The 23247-nt window shown below is 46.3% G+C and overlaps 1 protein-coding gene across 1 annotated transcript in view; it reads left to right on the plus strand.

Moving 5' to 3' along the window:
• The window catches only part of LOC137148007 (solute carrier family 9 member C1-like), a 192392-nt gene that overhangs the window by 56303 nt on the left and 112842 nt on the right, over positions 1 to 23247 (plus strand). The window contains exon 6 of the mRNA XM_067540414.1: positions 7828 to 7909. Coding sequence (XP_067396515.1) covers positions 7828 to 7909 — 82 coding nt within the window. The remainder of the gene's footprint in view (positions 1 to 7827; positions 7910 to 23247) is intronic.

A 23247-nucleotide genomic window follows, 5' to 3' on the forward strand; every position in this document is an offset into this window, starting at 1 on the left:
TCTACTCAAGAAATACAAATGTTTTTTGAGGAGGAAAAAAGTGGATATTCTGCATTCACACCATGCGCTATGAATGTCCCATAGATTTGCAACCCATGTGGATGAATATACACCATGTCCAAACCAGAACTGAAAGCACTGTACACCTATGTCCAAGGAAATCCTTGAAGGCTTGTATCCACAAATCCATTTCCCCAGCAGGGGCCCCAGTCCACTGCACCTTTTACATGGACTGTAAAGCCCTAAATCAGGGCACAATTCTCAACTGGTATCCTCTGCCTCTTATTCCAGTATTGCTAGAGTGCATGTGAATGGCTAGACCTTCAAGGAGTGTGCTTAAGAGTCAGGGATGAATGTAAAACCGCGTTTGGTACCTGATATGGGCACTTTGGTTACCTGGTAATACCATGTGGCCTAATGAACGCCCCTGCAAATTTCCAACAGTTTGTGAACAGCGTGTTCAGGGACATATTGAGTCGATATGTAGTCATTTATCTTGATGATATCCTAGTATTATCAGAGAACCAAGAACAATTCTTTGCAAACTATAGCTTTCATCCCTGCTTCCACTCTGACTTACCAGTAAGTTCCCAGTATCAGCCACTGCAGATTTAGCCTTTAGTTGAAGGGTCACTAGCAGTCTGCCAAATAAGCCTATAAGCACCATGTGGACCAAGACCATCAGGCTGCCCTCAATCTGTCCCTAAGGGACAAGGTGTTGCTGTCTGCCCAGAATCTTAAATCAAGTTGCACATGTGCTAAACTAGGCTACTAATACCTTGTCGTGGAAAAATAAAGTCATACAGCTACATTTTAGAGTTGGATCGGGTGCAGCTTTAATTGTGACACACACACAATCAAACAACCATAGCTTATGGGGAATACTATAGCCATGGGAAAAACCCAAGTGGCTATAGGGAAGTCAAGCAGCATGTCTGGATGCTGTGCAAATGTACTTCACCTGGCTACCAGATACAAAAGACTTATATAGGGGTTGCTTATGTTCATTTACATGTTGATTGTATAGTGGACTTTGATTAACAGTTTATACTTAACAAGAAAGACAATTATATGTACAATGGGGTACGCCAGATGTTTTCACAGGAAAGACCAAAGAGTCACTTGATTATACAATGTGGTTATTAGGTACCCTGGCTATCACCCAAAGATGGGTGGTTACACAATACATGTTCAAATGCTAATTTGTATGGAGTAAGTTCCTATGGGGCCGGGTAGACAGGGGGTCACGTACCGATACTTATCAGAACAGGAGATGTCTGTTCACCGACTTCAAAAGGGCTAGAGTTCACAAAAGGAGTTTGCATTTAAACTGTGGTCCTGAGACATCCTGTGGGATTTTAGCATCTTTATCTCGGTCTCAGTTTGGGGCATCTTGTCAATGATTTAACTTGAGGGCTTCCATCACAGTTCAGGCTACCCAGTTTCAGGCCAGGCATGCTATTAATCAATTCTATGATTAATTCTTTGATTCCACAGCCTGAGCCTCTTCAAGAATATAGAACGGGTCAATGCAGTGGCCTTCAGGTAGCAGTTGCCTGAATCCTTGAAGATCCACCCTGTTTTTCACATTTCATTTTAAAGCTCTACATTGAGAACCAATACCCAAACCACTCCAATATGCCAATGCCATCCATAGCAGTCTGTCGATAGGAGGAGTACTTGGTCTGCCTTAACCTTGATTCTGGGCAAGTACCTGGTGGAGTGGGAAGTTTATGATCTGGACAAGCTATCTTGGGAACCAGAAAGAACATCCATGCCCCGGACCTATTGTAAGAGTTCCATTGAAAATATCCTGTGGATTCGGGCTCTTACAAATCAGGACTTGCAGCAGAGCCAGTCTCTGGGTATCCTAATGAGCGCATCTGGCCTTTAGTAGACTTCCTGATTGGCTACATTGCCTGATTGATGGAAGTGTTAGCTCTTAAGCCCAGCAGTGGGCTGTCAGCTGCATTTGCCCAGGGCTGTGATAGCTTCTGTGTCTGCTTGTTCCCAACTCTGTCCCAGCCCTGTTCCTACCTTGGACATAGTCTTGCACCTGCCTTGCCTCATTCAAGGTGACCTGACTCTGACCATCGTCTCTGTCCCTTGACTGTGGCTCTGACCTTGGACTCTTAATCCTGACTACTGACTCTCGCTCCAACCACTAAGCATGGTTCTGACATCAGGCTCACCAAACTGCTCTGAGCTTAATATGTTTATGTGTAATGTACTCAACTGGGGACTAAATGCCTTTTATATGGAGAGAACCCAAGTGAACACCCCCGTCCCGCTTGGATCTGTCTGTCCCAAGGATATTTGAAGAGAGTGGTAGGTGAAACGAAATAATCTGGAAGACATTTAGTGAGTCTCTCTATCAAAGGAGAGATGAAAGTAGTTGTCAGTTTGTAAATTGTTTTCAGTCAGAGGTGTAACCACGTATACAGAATCGTGTAAGTACAAGCTGCCATATGACCTAGTAAGCTGAAGCGGACTCACTGTGACTCTTAGGTGAGGTTAAAGATGAGATATGAGACAAGTCATTATGGAAAATCTCCCTTGAAGAAGATATGCCCCGCCAAACAGGACCTAGGACTTCCTTTATGAATGAGACTATGCATAATGGAAAATCTCTCTTCAAGAAGGTGCATCTTGCCAGATAGGACCTAGGACTGCTCATATGAATTCTGTGAACTGCATGGGGGCCCAAAAGCAGACTTGTCTTGATTGTTTGATCTATTTAGAGAACAGGAATTGGGTTCCTTGTAAGAGGTGGCACCACTTCTAAAAAGTCTCCTTGATAGACAGTAGTTCCTTGTCCCAAATATCATTTTTTTTTCCACTGGGGTTAGCTTCCACAAATAAAGGGTACTGAGGTGGAATTGGTTGTGGTGGCCAGCATGTTGAGAAATTAGCCCAAACTGAATGATTTCTCAGTGGCCTCAAAAGATAGTTACCTCTAAGGGAGCCATCTGGTGGGTGACTGGTCCAGACAAAAGGAGTGACCCATCTGTGGAGTCCACTAAATTGGGAAAGCTTTGCAATGGTTGTGAATCTTGTGTACTCAAGCAAACTCCATGTCCATGAAATTGCCTGAGGCACCCAAGTGCACCAGTGCCTCTAGACTGGTGTCAGCCATCTCAGACTGCTGGAGCCGGAGAGGGAAATGGAGATTTGTTGGATGCTGATTGGCCATCACCAGGGTGCCAGTGGACAAATGTTGGTGTGGACTGCTGGTGGTTGGGATGCGTAGAGCTGGCGGGAACCTGGAGGACTATCCTTTTTTTTTGGTGACATTCAGTCAAACAGTCATTGATCTTGATGCATAGGTTGACTGAGGCATCCAGACCATGGTGGATTTCACCAGTGCCAGTTCATCTTTAATATTGTTGTTTAGGCTGAGCCAGAAATAATGCTGGGCATCTTTGTTCCATTCAGTGTCTGCTATCAAGCATCAGAATTCTGCTGCATATTTAACAACTGGCCAGCATCCCTGCTGCAACACCTAAAGTGTGGTTTCAGCTGTCGTGACTAGGTCAAACAAAGCCCTCAAATTGTCCTAGAGACAGGCTTGATTTTTCCAGGAGCAGAGATGTCCAAGTCAGGGTCTCTCCAGTAAGTAGATTGATAATCACTCATACTTGAGCTTGGTCAGTGGGATATGACTATGGTCATAGCAGAAATAGGAGCAGACACTGATTTAGGAATCCATGAAATTTGTCTTATTGCCGTCCCACTTGTAAGGCATGAAGAGCTTCGGCTTGTGGAGGGCAGAGGTCAGAGCTGAAGATGGTATAACTTGAGCTTGTAGGACCATATTCTGACCATGCAGGGCAAGCTCCCACTGTGTCCATCAGAGAGAGATTGGCCTTTGTAGGATCCATGCTCACAGTATCAGCTCTAGTTCCCTTGTTGTTGGTGGTTTTTGGCTGCTCAAACTGTCAAGAGATCAGGATGGTGGTGGTTACTTACTAGAGCAGGCATCAGTAGTCAGGAATAGGAGTGCAGAGTCAGAGCCTGAGTTAGAAGTCAGGAATTGTAGTAGAGGGTCAGAATTGGAGTCAGATGCCAGAGCCAAGGGTCAGAGCAGAAGTCTGGAATCGGAGCCAAGGGTAGAGCCAGGCTACCTGAAGTGAGGCGAGGCTGGCTCCAAGGCAGGAATAGGATTGGGTTGAAGGCTACAGCATGACTGGAACAAGGCAAGGGCAATGTTAGGAACAATCAGGCGCAGGAACTGTCACAGCCATGGGTGAATGCTTTGAGGAACTCCCAGACTGCTGCTGGGCTAAAGAGAGAGTCTGCTGGCTCTTCCCACCAGTCAGACAGTATAGCGAATCAGGCAGCCTACTTACAGGTCAGCTGCACTTCTTAGGTTGCCCAGAGACTAGCTCTACTGCAAGCCCTGCTTCCTGCAAGGCTTTTGTACCACTCTTTCAGAGCACCACTTCTCAAATCCTGACAGACCATACAACAGCTATGCACTATATAAACATTATGCAGGACTGCTATATCTTACATTGGATCAGTGAGGTATATCCTCATTATGCAATACTGGTATATCTTACATTGGATCAGCTTGGTAGAGCTACATCTTCTGGATTCCCAGAATGAGTAGCAGATCACCTAAACAGAAAGAGCTCTATCACTCACAAATGGGAATTGAAAGACTTGGTCTTAAATCAGATTTTCCTAAAATGGGAAGTTCTCTTGGTTAAACCTATTTGTGATTAACATAAACATGAAATATCTAATGTTCTGAAGCCCAGAGAGGAGTAAATTTGGATTTCTGATGGACACATTTCTAATTTGATGGAAGAAGAGCCTGTTTTATACCTTTTCCTCCTTATTCTATTAATCCCAAGAGTTCTAAGGAAGATTTGCCAGGACATAGCTCAGTTGATGCATCTATCAACGAGCCCACCTCTTCAACTTCCAAATGTACTGGATGTTGTCTTTTAGAAGCAGAGTCTGGTGCTGCACCCAGACCTTGAGGACTAGAATTTGACAGCATAGAGACTGCAGTTGAGTTATATGGACTGAAGCTGTTCAGCAGATGTAAATTAGGGTTTGTATGGAGCAGAAAGGCCTGTTGCAGTGTGGAAGCATTTCCCTTTGTGGTCTAGCCAGAATCATATTAAGCTGTTGAACTCTTCTGTTTCAAATATCTTGGATTATTTATTGTCATTAAAACACACGGGGCTTTCTGTTAGCTCTGTTAGAGTCCATTTGGCCACTATATCAGTCTACCATCCATCAGTTGATGGTCATTTCCCCTCCCCCCAAGGTTTCTATTTTTTAAAAGCCTAATTTATGTGTTTCCACCTATTAAGGAACCATTCTGATCTTGGACTTGAATGTGGTACTGACATCTTTGATGCACTCTCCTTTTTGAGCTCATGTCATTGTGCTTTCTGTATCACCTTTCTATTAAAACAGTGGCTCATAAAATGGGTGCAATTCACGCTGTAATGGCTGGACTACATTTTATGATATTTCATAAGGACAGAGTAACTCTCAGATCACACCAAAAATTTCTACTGAAAATAGTTTGACTTTCACATGGGCAAGTTTATACATCTACTTAGAATTGTTTCCTGAGCCTTTCTCACAAAGACTAAAGTCCACACACTAGATGTTCTTAGAGCTACAGTAGAACCTCAGAGTTACAAACACTAGAGTCATGAAGTGACTGGTCAACCCACACCTCATTTGGAACCAGAGGTACGCAATAGGCAGCAGAAGAGACCCCCCCTCCCCCCAAAAAAAGAAAAAAAAAAAAAGCAAATATAGTACTGTACTGTATTAAATGTAAACTACTAAAACAATAAAGGGACATTTTAAGAAATAAAATTTGACAAGGTAAGGAAACTGTTTCTGTGCTTGTTTCATTTAAATTAAGATGGTTAAAAACAGTATTTTTCTTCCCCATAGTAGAGTTTCAAATCTGTATTAAGTCAATGTTCAGCTGTAAACTTTTGAAAGACCGACCATAATGTTTTGTTCAGAATTATGAACATTTCAGCGTTACAAACAGCATCCATTCCTGAGCTGTTTGTAACTCTGAGGTTCCACTTATGCTGTTTTATCTTTTGAGAACAAAGCCTTTATGCAAATTGTTTTGGTGGCTTTTGTTAATAAGTCTAAGTGATAGGCAGTTTCATCTGAAAGACTATCTAAATGAATTACAGACTGCATTACAATTTCCTGCTCGTTAAATAATGTACCTATTCCCTCTAAAAGTTAGGCACATTCCAGTAGAGCCTAATTGATATTTGAGGCTTGTTTAAGAGGGATTCTGTCACAGTGTGGCTGTCCCCTTTAAATGAAGCAGGTCCAGCTCCTCTGTGCTAGAATAGTGCTCCTATTCTGGGGGTAAAAAGAGCCAGCCTATGTCACAGTAAGGAAGGGGAAGCAGTAGCAGCAAGAACTCCCCTGGGACAGGAAGCAGTGGGAACCTGCTGGAGGAAAACGGTTTCCTGGGAGAAAGCCTTGGGAGGCAGAGTTCAGTGAAAAGGGCAAGGAAGAATTTGGCAATAGGCCGTGAAGCATGAGAGAGGCAAAGGAGAAAATCCCCTGCATGCTGTAGCCCAGGGACTGCTGAATAACTGGTTATTTTTTTAGGGTTGGGGGTTTACCTATGTTTTGAAAATAAAACTGCGTGGAAAGAGTCTCTGGGTGTGGCAGAGAGTCCTCATGGATTGGGGACACACCAGCACCTTACTGGTCCCTTGCCCTGGTATCTGTAGAGCAGATACTGGGAGTTTGGTTCATTCTTTTACCCAGGATTTCAATTGGTCAGGATCACTTTTTGGATCCTGCCATATTTGTGTCGAGTGAATTCGGAGTTCCACATAAAACAAATTGTTGTTAACTTCACTTTGTACTTAGACTCCTCTGAGCAAAGAAATATCTATTCCTTGTGATTTGTAATTCCTTTTGTTGTAGTACTTAGACTCCTCTGAGCAAAGAAATATCTATTCCTTGTGATTTGTAATTCCTTTTGTTGTAGTCTTGTCTCCCCTACACCTCCTTGGTCCAGGATACTACTTGAGGGTGTTGGTGTTTTTGTTTTTCTTTGTGGGTGGGGAATTGTTTTTTTGGGTGGTTTGGGTTTTTTGGGTTATCAGGTTGTTCTTTTGTCTTCAGCTCTTGAATATTCTTACTGGAAAGAAACTGGCTTACTGGTGTTTTTATACACCACTCTTATAACCTTGTTTCCTGCTAGTGGAGTATAGTTCTGACTCTTCGTAATTTCTTTCTCTTGGTCGAATGGGAAAAAAGAACTGTACAAAAGAGGGGTAGGATCATCCGGTGGTTAGGGCACTAGCCTAGAGAGATCTTCGGAGATCTGGATTGGATTTCCTACTCCACCACGGACTTCTTCTGTAATCTTGGACAAGTCACTTAGCTCCTCTGTGAAATGGGGATGATAATGCTTCTCTAATTTTTTGTGTGTTGTGAGGTTAAATGCATGAAAGAGTGAAGTGTTTGAGATATACTAATGAAAAGCATTAGTAAATATTCAAAATATTTTAAAATGTTTATTATTATAAAAAGGAATTACTGTTCACTTAATTTTTCCTTATTCGGACATTCTGACAGCAGTGAAGAGCATATGGTTAAATTTAGCAAAATTATAAATAAATAACATCAACAGTTTGAAAATATACAGTTGTTACATTGATGAAGATGATGTCAACAAAGACATTGTTTGTGGAAAATATGTAGATTACCTCACTATTGTTCAAAATAATTTGCATTTTATTTTATACTACTGATGGTAACATTGATTTGAAGTAGTGACATTCACTCTCTGTTTTTCATTTTTAGATATTACTGCATGCAGGAACAGCATCATTAATGACTTTGATGATTAATTCTACCACAGTGAAAAAGCTGGTTACAACATTGGGTAAAACACATCTGTTGATTTTGGGGAAGGATAGAAAATATTAAAAATAACATCTTTTGATATTCATTTATTTTATAAAATCTGCTTTGTTCAGTTCTGGCCCATTTGGTGGATATTTGTTTGAGTGCACTAGTGTAATTTTATTGCTTTTTACAGTGCATCCTGTATGGATACATTGGACAATTAAGAATGCAAAATAGCACAATATATAAAAATCACAAAAACAAGGCATCATGTAAGAGTTATCAAAATAACTAGTACCACTTTTGCAGCAATACCTCTTTGTACAGACATTTATAATTCAGTTAAGTGAGAGCTAATTGATCTGTCAAAATCTGAAAATGCCATTGCTTTCCCATTTCAGTTATCGAAACAAAAATCAGTAGAAAAACAAAGTGTACAGTAAAGTCATAATGTGTTATATTTATAAAACTAAATACAATATGGCCTCGGTTCAAAACAAGTATTTAAGTACATGCTTAATTTAAAGCAATGGAACTCCTTGTACTTAAAGTTAGTAACTTATTCAAGCTCCTCATTTGAACTGGGGCTTACGCTAGATGTGGATCAATCTTTTTTAAATAAGATAAAATATAGCCTCAAATCAATGTTTTTAAGGTTTGGGATATTTAATGAACTATGATTAACAAAATTTTGTACATATCTGCACACCTTGTTTTGTCCAGAGTGAAAATACCCCACGTTATTTAGTTATAAATTGTTTGTCAAAGATTTCACCATCGTATAACAGAATTCCTGGCAGATAATGTTGTGTTTACTTCCTAAAGAGCAAGAAGACTACAAACAAAACAACCTATCAAACAAATATGATTATAAAAGTATCAGTACAACTACTTGGGATTTAGCCCAGAAACTTCCACAGTTCAAAATCTGTAGCAGTTGGTGATAGAAACTTCATGTTGATAAATTTTCTAATGATTACTGTTGAAAGGCTTTGCAGACGTATTTTAGGGAGTTCTTTTCGGGCACAAGGAGAGAGAGAGAATTCCAATAGTTGAATCGAAGAAAGCATCAAGAAGCAATAAGAACAAGTCTGAAGTTGGGCTTTTCTACACTTGAAATTTGTTGCAGGTTAATTTGAGTTACTTCACATTATTAAACCCACTTTGGAAGCACGTTTGCTGAGGTGTGGATGAGTTTATCTGCAATGAAGTATGTGTGAATTCATCCTCATCCCAAGCAACTGTTGTGATCTGAAAAATCCTCCTACTGGTATCCCAGTGATATGTTAGCTACCTGGGTCAGCCTTTCTGTTTACCTATGTGCCCTCTATTATTCCAGGGTCATCCTGATTGGATGTCACCATTCTTTTTAAGTGCTGGTGCAGATTCAGGTGCTGTTCTTAACATTTCCAGCTCTATGGATCTTATGGGGCATTCACATACCTGTGTCATACTTCTGATTGTTAAGCAGTCATGCCTCATGTCTCAGTATAGTCCTTGCTGAGGGCCAGGACTTAATTTCCCTCTGGGGAGAGGAGCATGTACAAGCCCATCTGAATTGTAGCTACTTCAGTGCACAAATATACAAGCATCTATCCAAACAAATGAAGAAGTGGGGCACCACCAGGACCCAAGCAAGTGCTGCAGTAAGGGAAGGGACTCCAACTGGATTATTGACAGGGCTCAAGTCATGCCAGCATGCTCCAGAATACTGTTCCAGCACACCAGAAACGTGTTCCAGTACTTCCAGTGCTGTCACTTAAGACAGAGAGCATTGGAAGTGCATTCCAGCCCTTCTTTTTTTAGGACTCCAATACTGGTTATAAGAATGTGAAGGACAATAGTTGGACCTCTGGGAGAGCTTGCAGGGTCTGCATCTGCTATGATGAGTGAACCACATATTTGCGAGAGATCCCACCACACAGCCTCTGCATTGTATGGACACCACTGAGGACACCTGAACAGGATGCAGACCAGGTGATTGTTAATGACTCAGTGGACCAAAAGGCTGCTCCAGAGACAAAGGAGCTGTCTGAAACACAGTGATCGGTTGCGCTTGGATCACCAGCAGAAACCCAACCTATGGAGGGTGCAATTTTCAGTCAGTATTGTATGATATATTATATTACAACTGTGTATGGGGGGATTTAAACAACTTAATTTCAGGTGTCACCTGCTGCCAGATTTACCAGTTTACTTTCTGCCTCCTGTGTTTTTTAACCCCCTTTCTCCACCTGTTACTCAAAATAGTGGCCTTGCGGGAGGGTATACCAACTCTTCATTGCCCCCTCCTTTTTTTTAAATAAACACACAAAACACACAACCACCACTTAAGCTTATTGTGTACTGCTCCACACACCTGTATCATGGTTTATTGCACTCTCCTTCCCAGTCATTCCTCCCCAGTTAAGCCCCTGCCACCCTAGCCAAGATGGTGGCCCTGCATGGGTTAACAAGGAGATAGTTTGAAGAAAAGATTCGCTTATAGAGTTGGCAAGTACAGAGAAGGAAAAAAACAATAAAATCATTTATCTGATTCATAGTTTTATTAATACCCTTAGCTTTAAGCCAGTATGAGGTATTTTGAAGTAAATAAGCTAAGTCACACTGCACAAACATTTCTAAGAATAAAGATTATGGATTACTGCAGAATTCTATTTCTCTCGCAATGCATTTTACACTGATCTGATCATGAGAAAAATGAGAATTTAAACCAGAGAGAATGCTCTAATTTGCTATGGAGATTGCATGACAATGCAGCTCTTAGCACTGCCAAACTGAATAACTGGTTAAGTAGGTGAATTAGAGGGGCCAAGGGTGGGGTGTGTGTGTGAGAGAAAAACATTGTAGCAGATAGTGTGGAGAGGGGGTTGTATGGTTTTGATGGCCTCCATATAAGCATTATGGTACCAATCTCCTGTGTGTTAGGATTAGCTAGCTTTTTCAGAAGGGCTTTTAAACAAATCATAAAAGGAAAGACTGATAATGGGGCAATCATGATATAAACATCCAAATAAGAAAACCAACATCAAGGCATTGTGCATATGATATATCCGAGCACTAAAGTGCATGTAAAAACACATTTATAATTGTCCACTATATACTAATACTTGGAGTCTGCAAGAGGAATTGAAGATACACATAAATGAGAAGAAATACAATATTTTTGATATTACTGAAACTTGGTGGGATGGACCTTATAACTGAAACATTAAAATTGCTAGTTACAGCTTGTTCTGTAAGGAGAGAATTGGAAAAAGGGAGTGGCAGTCAACATCAGACACCATTGCCTATTAGAGTTATGGATGATTCAGAATCACAGGATCTCAAGTGCTTATGTTATTAAAGTTCTAACTAGTAAAATTAAAGTTGGGGTACTGGTGGGCATCTGTTACAGACTACTTAATTTCACTAGAGAACAGGACAAACGGCTCCTTAAACATCTATCTATAATGTCTAGAAAGAAAAATTGTTCTTAGAGTGCTTGCACATGTCCATTATGATGTATGTGTATGTGCGTCCCAAGGACAGTCATTGGAAATTTTTCCCTTAGTGGTATCCGTTGGGTCAGCTCTAGTGCCCTCTGGTGCAACACGCTCATAGCGCCAGTATGAAGCGCCCTGCTGACCCAACATCTTCTCAGTTCCTTCTTACCACCTATGATGGTCTCTGGAACTGCTCTCTTTGCTTCGACAAGCTGTTCCCAGGGTTTTTTTTCCCTCCTTTTACAGTATATATAGTTGATTTAATTGTACATAGTTTTTTCACTTTGTTAGTTTTTGGAGTTTTCTCCGTTAGTTAGCAAATTTCATTTGCTTCCCAGTGGCAGGGTATGCCTCAGTCACTGGGCTTCAAGCCCTGTGCCTCCTGTGGCAAGCTGATGCCTTTGAGTGACCTGCACTCAAGTTATCTCAAATGCTTGAGAGAGACTCATGAAAGGGATTGCTACCAGATCTATAAGGACTTCAGGCCTTGCACAAAAAAGGACCAAGAAATAAGACTGAAGGTCATTCTTATGGAGGCAGTGTTAAGACCCACTTTGGAACCGAGTTGCTCAGACTCGTCACCGAGTATCTTGGCATCAGTTTGTAGTGCTCCTCCCACTATGTGAGAGTCTCAGCACCATTTCCCATCCCTGGTGCCTAAGGCAGCTGGCCAAGAGGGGTTGTTCTCTTTTCGAGTGATTGCTCATATGCATTCCAATTCAGGTGTGTGTGCGACCCGTGCACAGATTCCCGGAACTTTTTTTTCCTTAGCACACCCGCAGGGCCGGGCGGCGCCCCCTGGAGTACCGCGCTCATGTCGCAGTATATAGGGCGCTCCAGCCTCGTGGGTCCCCAGTTCCTTCTTTCCGCCTCTGACGGTTGCTGGAACTTCTGCCCCTTGCTATTGCAAGCAGCAGTCCTTAGCCTTTTTGCTCTCGTTAGAGATCTAGATTCGTTAGTTAGTGAAGTATTGTTATTCAGAGACAGTTAGTTGATAGTTGTGGTAGTGTTAAAGCGCCCTTAGGGGCTTTTGAGGGAGCCATGCCGGCCTACGAGGGCTTTAAGAGCTGTTCTCTGTGCTCTAAGCAGTTTTCTGTCAGTGATCCTCATGATCGCTGCCTCCGTTGTCTCGGAGAGCAGCATCGAAAGGAAAAGTGCAGAATCTGCAAGTCCTTCAAGCTCCGTATCCAGAAAGAAAGGGACGCAAGGCTGAAGGCGCTTCTCATGGAGGCTGTGCTCCGACCGGCATCCGAGCCGTCGAGATCCCCGGCACCGAGTGTATGCTCGGTGCAGAGCGCACCGCTGCCACTGGCACCGAAGGCTTCGGTGCCGAAGAAGGTGAAGAGGTCTGGCACCACCTCCAGGGACTCCTCCCGACCACCAGTGAGGCACGGAGAGGAGCAGGAGACACCCCAGCCATGTGCTGTGGAGGTCCCTCCGGCACCGGTGTCTCCTCGTAGGGAGCCTCCCCTGACTCTGAGGGATGAGGGAGCGCCCCTAAAAGGGCCGTCAATGCCGGAGGCGTTCACGGCGGCACGGGCCCTCATGGCCTTCCCCACGCCTCCGTCCCCCCCTCGGCTGAAGAGTGTGGGACTTGCGTCTCGGGGAAAACCCGCGCTGGGTAGCCCTGGTGGGTGGAGGGATCAACGCTCTCAATCCTCACCCAGATGGTCACGGAGGGTGGAAAGTGCATCCCCTCCGAGCTCTGACTCTCGGTCGTCGAGCACCTCGGCACCGTGGCACCGGGGGCGGTCGAGAGGCCCTAAGAGCCGGTGCAGGAGCATTAGTGCTGACTCCAGCACCACCAGGGGGTCGGGCTCAAGCTCTCCGGTGCAGAGAACATCGCGACACTGCAGCAATGTTCGGGAGGCTCCCCTGGCAGCGGCACCGACTACAACGGCACCGACCGTTTCGGCCACCGTAGTGGCACCGACACCGGGGCTGACAACGCTGCCGGATCCCACAAGGGCACCACAGACCTCCCTGATGTGGTCAACACTATCCATGCCTCCGGCTCCTCTGGTGTCCCGACGACCGATGACCCAGATGTCGGCGGCTCCAGGGTTTCCGGCACCGATACTACCAGCACCGGTACCAATGGCATTGCCCTTAACGGCAACAATGTACTCGGCACCGAGTCCACCGGCACCGATGACCGCAGCACCGGCACCAATGCACGCTCTGCCCGCACCGACCGCCTCGACACCGAGCTTCACGCTGGGGGAAGCGCAACATCCCCATTCGGCGTCTTCAACTCGTAGCCGTAGAAGCCGCCGCTCCCGCTCTCATAGTGGGAAACGTCGCTACCAGTGGTTGGGCCGCAGACGTAGGAGGTCTACTAGTTCCTCCAGTCGGTCTTCCTCCAGGAGGCACTGCAGACGTCGGCGCCACTCATCTTCCTTTTCCCGGAGCCGCTCCCCACAGCGACTTCGTAAGAGACAGTCCATGGGTTCAGGTCACTGGGGTCGCCAGGTGGACGCCCAGCAGTTGCCTGTGCCAGGGTGGCCGCAAGGGCCATGGCATTGGCCGTACTGGGGACCTTGGGCAGCTCAGCCAGGACAGAGGACTGACTCGCTCCACTCTGGGGTGGTGCAGCCTCCACCTCCTCCTACACAGCTGCCCCCACACATTCCCTCTGATAGGGATTCAGACCCAGAGGAAGGTCCCTCCACAGGGCCTGTGCCCCTATCCTCCTCTTCATCCCCTGATGAAGGGACCTCCAGGGACCATAAGTAGCCCCTTTTCGATTTTCAGGTGCACCAAGAGCTTCTTAAGTGAGTGGCTAACAATTTAGGGCTACCGCTTAAGGAGATGTCCGAGGAGGACGATCCCCTGTTTGGTCATTCAGCGTCCTCAGCCCTCCCCATCCATGACAGGGTCATGAGTATTGCTAAGGCCCTTTGGCAAACTGCTTCCTCTGTTTCCCCCAACATCTAAGGGAACAGAGAGGAAGTATTATGTGCCTAAGGAAAACTTCGAGTTCCTGTATAGTCACCCTGCTCCAGGAACCCTAGTTGTGGATGCAGCGAATCAGCGAGATCGCCAAGGTGGTCAGGGAAGTACCCCTAAGGACAAAGAAGAGAGAAAGCTAGATCTTTTCGGCTGCAAAGTATATTCTACAGCCGCTTTGCAATTAAGGGTAGCTAACCATCAGGCCTTACTGGGGAAGTATAACCAAAATTTGTGGGCCTTGCTGCAGCGTTGGATCGCCGCTCTTCCCCCTGATCAAGCCACGGACCTGGCCACGGTGGCGCAGGAGGGAGAGGCCGTGGCCCAGGCAGCTTTGCATTCTGCCAGTGATGCGGCTGATGCCGCCGGCAGGGCGATGGCTTCCGCCATCGTCATGCGCCGCTGCTCCTGGCTACAGGCATTTGGGTTATCAGTAGAGGTCCAGCAGGCTATTCAGGACCTCCCCTTTGAGGGTTCCGGCCTCTTTTTGGAGAGGACGGACGACAAGTTGCACGCCCTTAAAGATTCAAGGGCCACCGTGAGGTCCTTAGGGCTGTACACCCCTCAAGCATCAAGATGCCAGTCTCGCCCCTAACCACAGCGGCAGCCACCTCCCCCGCCAAGGCCAGCCCCCAGACCCGGTCAGCAAAGGAGGGGTCGGAACCATTTTAGAGGGCCTAATCACCGTGAACGGCAGGGCTCTTCAGCGCGGGCGCAGCATGGTAGCAAAGCTGGCGGTGCAAACGGTAATAAACGCTTTTGACAGCAACTACGAGGATGGTGCTCTTCCCTTCCCCCTGGATCCTAACCGACCCTTTGAAAACAGGCTTCGGCCTTACTATCAGCCTTGGGAAGCAATCACTACGGACCACTGGGTCTTGGGGGTCGTCCTCAAGGGCTATGCCCTGCAGCTTACGACTCTTCCCCTGGATGCACCTCCCACCTCATCCCCTATCGGGGATCCCGTGCATAAGCAACTCCTCCTACAGGAGGTCCACTCACTCCTGGGGCTTGGCGCGGTAGAGGAGGTTCCGCATGTTTTCCCTTGCTTCCATAATTCCTGCCCTAGACCCAGGGGACTGGTACGCTGCCCTCGATTTAAAGGATGCCTATTTCCACATCTCCATTTTGCCAGGACATAGGAGGTTCCTGAGATTCAGGATACAGGGAGGCCACTACCAGTTTGCGGCACTCCTATTTGGCCTGTCCTCAGCCCCGAGAGTTTTCACTAAGTGTATGGCAGTAGTGGCGGCCCACCTGCGCCGCACAGATCTTCCCCTACCTGGATGACTGGCTCATCAAAGGTAGATCCCGGGATCATGTGCAGAACAGCCTGGAGCTGGTTTGCGGCACATGCACCAGACTGGGGCTACTCATCAATGAGCAGAAGTCCATGCTCACCCCGGTGCAGCACATAGACTTTATAGGGGCCACCCTGGATGCCATACAGGTCAGAGCCTTCGTACCACTGCCGCGTTTCAAGGCAATAGCATCCATTATCATAGACCTGCAGAGGTCCCCCATGATGACAGCCAGACGCTGTCTGCAGCTGTTGGGGCACATGGCAGCCTCCACTTATGTGGTAAGGCTGGCCCGTCTCAAGCTAAGGCCCTTACAGGCATGGTTAGCTTCGGTCTACGCATCCTCCAGATAGATACTCACTGATTAAAGTGGTCACGGTTCCCCCACAGATGCTGTCTTCCCTCCATTGGTGGAGGGACCCGAGAGAGGTGCTCAAGGGAGTCCCATTCAGAGACCTGGCTCCGTCCGTGACCCTTATCACGGATGCCTCGGATGTGGGATGGGGAACCCACATCAGCAGAGACCTGAGCACCCCAGGATTATGGTCACCGGCGGAGAGAGCTGTACACATCAACGTTCGAGAGCTCAGAGCAGTCCAGTTGGCCTGCAAGACCTTCCTAAGATTCCTGAAGGGCAGGGGGGTTCTGGTCCTTACGGACAATACAGCAGCCATGTTCTATGAACAGGTGGGGGGGGGCCCACTCCTCGGCCCTGTGCCAGGAGGCTATGCAACTATGGGAATTTGCAGTGAGGCACAATTTTCATTCATTTGCCTCTCACCTCCCGGGGCTCAGGAATGATGAGGCGGACCGCCTCAGCAGGTCATTCTCTCCCCGGCACGAGTGGTCGCTACACGATGAGGTAGCAACTTCAATCTTTCGAGTGTGGGGCATTCCCCTTCTGGACCTCTTTATGTCCTCTTGCAACAGGAAGTGCCCGAAATACTGCTCGCTCAGAGGTCGCAAGTCGGGCTCCCTGTCCGACGCGTTCTTAATAGAATGGTCAGGGTCCCTGATGCACGCTTTCCCCCCCATCCCACTCCTCCCTCAAGTCCTTCTCAAGATCAAGAGGGACAGGGTGAATGTCATCCTGATAGCCCCAGCGTGGCCGAGGCAGTACTGGTACAGTACGCTGCTCGACCTATCCATCGCCATGCCGATCCCACTTCCCAGTCAGTACGACTTGCTCTCCCAGGACCCGGGGCGCCTATAGCACCCGGACCTGGACTCCCTCCATCTGACAGCTTGGAGACTCTCCGGCTGACAGAGGGTGAAAGGGCCTGTTCCTTACAGGTCCAACAGATTCTGCTTAGTAGCAGAAAACCCTCCACACAGGTTACATACCGGGCTAAGTGGAGGCGCTTTATGGGTTGAGCGAAAGCCAGGGATATTACACCAACCTGCCCACCTATACAGGTGATTCTGGAATACCTTCTGCACCTTAAATTCCAGGGCCTAGCCTTAGCCTCCCTGAAGGTACACTTGGCGGTCATCTCGGCTTTTCAGCAGCCGATGGAGGGGCGGTCCTTGTTTTCCCACCCCATGTCGGTCAGATTCTTGAAGGGGGTGGAGAGGGTGTTCCCACACGTTCGGGACCCAATCCCTCCCTGGGATTTAAACTTGGTCCTCATCATGCTGACAGGACGCCCCTTTGAGCCCATGGCTACATGCTCACTACTGCTCCTCTCTTGGAAGGTAGCATTCCTGGTGGCCATTACTTTGGCCAGGAGGGTCTCTGAGATAAGAGCATTAACATCAGAGCCCCCATATACGGTTTTTTATAGCGACAAGGTTAGACTGCGGCCTCACCCAGCCTTCATGCCCAAGGTAGTGTCCCAGTTCCATTGTAATCAAGACATTTTCCTCCCTGTGTTTTTCCCTAAACCGCACAGTTCAGAGGAGGAATGGAGATGGCACTCACTGGATGTCAGGCGGGCCCTGGCATACTACGTGGAGAGAACCAGACCTTTCCGCAAATCGACACAGCTGTTCGTGGCAGTGGCAGACTGGATGAAGGGCTCTCCCGTCTCCACCCAGCGAATCTCTTCTTGGATTACGTCATGTATTAAGCCATGTTACGAGCAAGCGTAAGTCCACTGCCAGGAACGGTAACGGCACATTCGACCAGGGCTCAGGCCTCATCGGCGGCCTTCCTAGAGAACGTGCCACTGCAGGACATCTGCAGGGCAGCCACCTGGTCGTCAGTTCACACTTACATGACCCACTACGCCATTGTACAACAGGCGAGAGACGACGCAGCAGTTGGCAGAGCCGTGCTGAGTAGAGCCGCTCGTCAGTGACTCCTACCCACCTCCAAGGGTATGGCTACTCAATCACCTAAATTGGAATGCATATGAGCAATCACTCGAAGAGAAATCAGGAACGTTCTTCGAGATGTGTTGCTCATATCCATTCAAAACCAACCCCCCGTCTCTGCTGTCGGAGTCGGCAGAAAGAAGGGACTGGGGACCCGTGGGGCCGGAGCGCCCTATATACTGCGACATGAGCGCAGCACTCCAGGGGGCGCTGCTCGGCCCTATGGGTGTGCTTAGAAAAAAAGTTCCGGGAATCTGTGCACAGGGCGCGCACACACCTAAATTGGAATGGATATGAGCAACACATCTCGAAGAACAACAGTTACTGGTAAGTAACCCTATTTTCCCCAGTGTAGAAGACGGTCAGACATGGAGACTGGGACAGAATGAGACCTATGTCAGGCCACTCCTCGACCTTGGCACCATAACAGCCAGTACCAGTGACCCCGGAGTCCCTACTGACTCCTGCGCCAGAGGTGCTGTCTTTGGGCAGACAGCATGGGACTTTTCTTCAGAGCTGGAAAGAGGCATCCTATTCTCACCCTCAGAGCCGCCCACACTACTCCCCAAGGCACTCCTTCGCTCCCATGGCCCCAAATGCAGGTGTATCTCAATGTGCTTGGCCCATTGGACCAGTGCCAATGCAGTGGCTCTTTGGGAACTCATGGGGATTCCCCCAGCCCAGGGTTCCCTTTTGAGGCGCTCTTACTCAGTGGTCTCTGAGAGCAGAGCTCCACCATTGGCTAAACAGGAGATTCATGATCCAGACTCCCCTCCTTTGTGTGAGTGCCATGGAAGAGATTCCGCGAACCTTGGGAGGAGAGTGGTTCCGCTCCCATTATTTCCTAATTCCGAAAACCAAGAGTCATCTCAGGCCTATTCTAGGCTTGTGCCACCTCAACAGCTCCCTCAAAAACTTAAAGTTCCGCATGATCTCTCTGGCTTCCATCAATCCCTCTCTAGATCCTGGGTATTGGTATGCCACTCTTGATTTAAAGGGCAACTCTTGATTTTCCAAGGACAGATTCCTCAGATTTGTCGGGAACTATACAAACTGCCAATTCGCAGTACTTCTGTTCAGCCTGTCAGCTGCTCTATAGGTCTTCAGCAAATGCATGGTGGTAGTGTCAGCCTTTCTGAGGAGATGGGGAGTATAGGTCTTCCTGTATCTCGATGACTGGCCAGTCCAGGGCTCAGGTGGAGTCCAACATCTACCTTTCCAGATTCTAGGCCTACTAATAAACGTTCAGAAGTCTACCGTTGTCCCAGTGAATTGGAACAGTACTTGACTCCACTCCGGAGCCTTTCTCCCAGAAGCCTGGTTTGAGGGAATCATGGCCTGATAAGGTCCCTCAAAGTCCACCAGGTTACAACAGCGCAGAGCTGTCTGAAACTCCTGGGCCACATGGTTTATTGCACTTATGTGGTGCAACACATAAGACTGCACCTCAGACCCCTTCAGGTGTCCCTCTTCCCCTCTTATCAGCATTGGCCGAAGAAGGAACTGGGAGTGTGTGAAGTCTACAGGATCCTTTATAATGGCGTTATGAGCATGCAGCATGAGAGAGCTTTAGAGCCGACCCAATGGATACCACTAGGTGAAAAATTTTTGGTGACTGTGTTTGGGGCGTGCACATTTACATCAGAATGGAGATTTGCAACACATCTCGAAGAATGACAGTTACAGAAGTTTAGTAACAGTTTTTTATCATGGGTGACGTCAACCTGGGGGACATAGGTTCAATATCTTATGTGGCCAGTAATAAAACTTTGCAGTTTCTAAAAATTCTGGGTCTGAATAGGGACTTGGAATGGTTATCTCATTACAAGAAGTAATTGTCACTGTTCACACAGTCTCATCCTCTAATCAACAGTTGTGAATAGGCCTCATCTACTCTAACTGAACTGACTTTGTTAGCACTTGCCCACCCCCTTGTTGTTTCTTACCCTGGGATATATATATATATATACTTCCTATCTGTGATTTCCACCTCAGCAGCCTACGAAAGCTTATGCCTGCAGAAATTTGTTAGCCTTAAAGGTGCTACAGGACTCTCGTTTTTAAAAAAAAAAAAAAAAAAATAGATAATGATTTATTAACACAGACAGTCCTGCACCTATCATGTGATACATCAGTGTTGGACTTCATTCTTATGGGCAAAAAAGAGTTAATGGCTGAGATAAAAATTAAGTCGCCTAGATACCAGTGATCACGATCTGGTGATGTTTACCTTGTGCAAACAGAATATGGCACTGTCACAGGGTTTGCTACTCACTGCTGGTATATTCCTTGTGGTTCATCTCGGGAATAGCTCTTGACCTATTTGACGCTTCCTCTTTCAGTTGTTCACCCTTTGGTTGGTCTGTCTCTCTCTAACTCTGGACTCAGTTGCTCCTTCTTTGTGATTCAAATTGCTCCCTCTTTGTGGCTTGGTCATCTGGCCAAGTCAGTATAGTTCTCCCCTTCCACTCTCACTCGACTGGCTGTCCAGGTATAGTTCCTGGCAGTCCTCTAATTCAAGGATATGCCTGTTTCCTAGTGCTATAGTATGGGAATCTGGGCCTAGTCACAGCTCAGGGTTCCAGTTCTACTATCAGAAGCCAAGGTCTACTTCATCTGGCTTCAGATCCAAGCCCATAGACATCCCACCCCTGCACCCCTCCCCACCAGTACAGCTGCCTCCAAGCGGTCATAGTGCTCTGTCAGCTTCCATAAGGTCATCAAGCAATGCAGGGAAGATGCCCACCAAGCTGAGGATTAAATCTTCTCAGAAATAATATACTTCTAAGATATCCACCATACCAGAGACCCTATGCTCTTCAAAGGCTTCTGCAGATGCTTCAAAGAGTCTCAGTACTAAGAGGTATAAATTGAAGTCGTTGAGCTCATCTAAATTGACCAGTACCCACCGATCAGCAACAAAGCCTTTCGGTACCATCGAAACCTGGTGCCGACTCCAGGGACACCACACCTAATAAGTCAGTAGCCTCTGTGGCATTGACTGTCTTTGATACCACAACTGTCGGTCCTGCCGATATTGGTGCTTCCCATAACCTCCTTGGTATCAAAGGGCTCCGCGACTGCAGCCCATCAGGTTCCCAGAGAACTGCATCCAGTACCACAGGAATTCAGGTTTTCTATGGGTTTGTTTTGTCTGTCATGTACTTGAGTTTCCTTTATTAAGCTCATTCAGACCCCCAGTATTGTGCACCCTCTGCTATCTCCAGTACCTCAATCATGTTTTGGAGTTCGACCCAGACCACTGAGAGATTGTGTGTCATGTAATCCTGAGTGCCTTAAAATGCTCTGCTGCTGTAGCTCTCTGACTAGATTCTCCCAGCCAGCATACAAGCATGCAATGATTGTCTGTGTGTTGAGCAATCCTAGTTCAGCAACTCTGACTCCAGCGGCCTGTTTGTTACACCACAGCCACACTTTGGTCTCCCCCAGCCTTAGTTATTACCAACTAAGTGACCCCCAACAATCCCCAGCCCCCTCCTGAAACATTCTGAAGCTGAGAATGAAGAGGGGAAGTTCTCAGCCACTACACCTGGATTGATGCAGTGGCCATCATCTGCAAACCATTTGTTTTGATACCTCAGTCCAGGGCCACAAACACTCGTATGATCTGCATATAATGCTGTACCACCCTGCTTCTTCCATTCTCATACCTTTTGGGGATCTTCTATCATTTCTACAGCTCATGGGAGTACTTTTCTGCCAACAGATGGGTCTTGGAGGATGTAACCTTGGGCTACTCCATCACCTTTTCACTCCACATCTCCCTCTCCCTTCCTTCCTCATTCCTTTCATAGCCCATTCTACCAGATCTCAGTCCACATCTGTTGCCTTACTGAAAGATGTTAGATGGTCCTATCACAGAAATCTGCAAAACTACTATATGGCATTCAGTTCACACTTTCTCAAGACACTATGTCTTAATGTATGCCTCTAGAGGCATAGTCTAGTTCTTCAAACAGTTCTAGAACAGGTTCCAAAACTCGCATCTCCTTCAGAGGGTATTGCTTGGAATCACCTCAAGTGGAGCACCCACAGGGATACTACTCAAAGAAGGCAGCGAGGTAACGAGTTCTTGGGGATATGTGTCTGTATTGGCACTCCACTCCTTCCCTTCTATTTTGGAGCCCTATCACCATGGGACTGTGTGGTAAAGAAGGAACTGAGGGTGTTCCTCTGTCGCAGCCCTATATACCGTTGGTACAAAACTCGAGGATAGCAAGATGCAAGAGCAGACAAAATGAACACTGCTGCCAAAAATCTCCAAAAGAAGGTACAGGAATACCGCAGGTGGAATACCCAAAAGGGGACACATCTCGGAGTGCTCCCGTGACTGCACAAGGTCAATAATCTCTCCTTTTTAACAACATTTGGGGAACTGCAGAAATTCCAAAGGATTGCAGAACTGCCAGGGTAGTTCCAGTATTTAAGAAGGATAAAAGGGATGACCCAGCAAACTATGGATCAGTTAGCCTGATGTCAGTCCCAGGCAAAATAATGGAACGGTTAATTCTGGACTCTATCAACAAAGACAGAGACACAAAAAATATAGGTGGGTCTTATCAAACAAACCTGACGTCTTTTTTCCACAGGATTACATGTCTAATGTATAAAGGCAACTGTGTTGATATATTGTGCTTGGATTTCTTCAAAGCATTTGACTTAATACCATGTGACATTTTAATTTAAAAAAATGGCATTATATGGAATTAACAAGACACACGTTAGATTGATTAAAAACTGGCAAGTGAGGCTGTCCAGGGATTGGTTCTTGGTTAAATGCTATTTAATATTTTTAATAGCAATCTAGATTATATAAAATCTTTGTTGGTAAATTATGTAAATGTCACAAAGGTTAGTGAGATAGTAGATAATGAGAACAGATTACTGCTAAAGAGTGATCTGAATCATCTTGTTAAATGATTACAATCCCACAAAGTATATTTTAATACATCCAAACGCAAGGTAATACATTTGGGAACCAAGAATACAGGTTGTACTTACAGAGTGGGAGACTTTGTCTAGGAAAGCGGTGACTCAGCGAAGGATTTAGATGTCACAATAAATAATTACCTGAACATGAGCTCTCAGTGCAAAGTTGTGGCAAAAAAGCTAATGCAATCTTGGAGTATATAAAAAGGGGAATATCAGCTAGAGGATGTGAAGTGATCTTTTCTCTGTACAGAACATTAGTAAGACCACTACTTGAATACTCTGTCCAATTCTGGTGTCCACTTCAAGAAGGATATGGAAACACGAAGAGTTTAAAAGAGGGCTACAAAAATGTTAAAGGGGATGGCAACCAA

Source organism: Emydura macquarii, unplaced genomic scaffold (assembly GCF_026122565.2).
Source record: "Emydura macquarii macquarii isolate MOO-44397 ecotype Brisbane River unplaced genomic scaffold, CSIRO-AGI_Emac_v2 contig_587, whole genome shotgun sequence".
Taxonomy (NCBI): domain Eukaryota; kingdom Metazoa; phylum Chordata; order Testudines; family Chelidae; genus Emydura; species Emydura macquarii.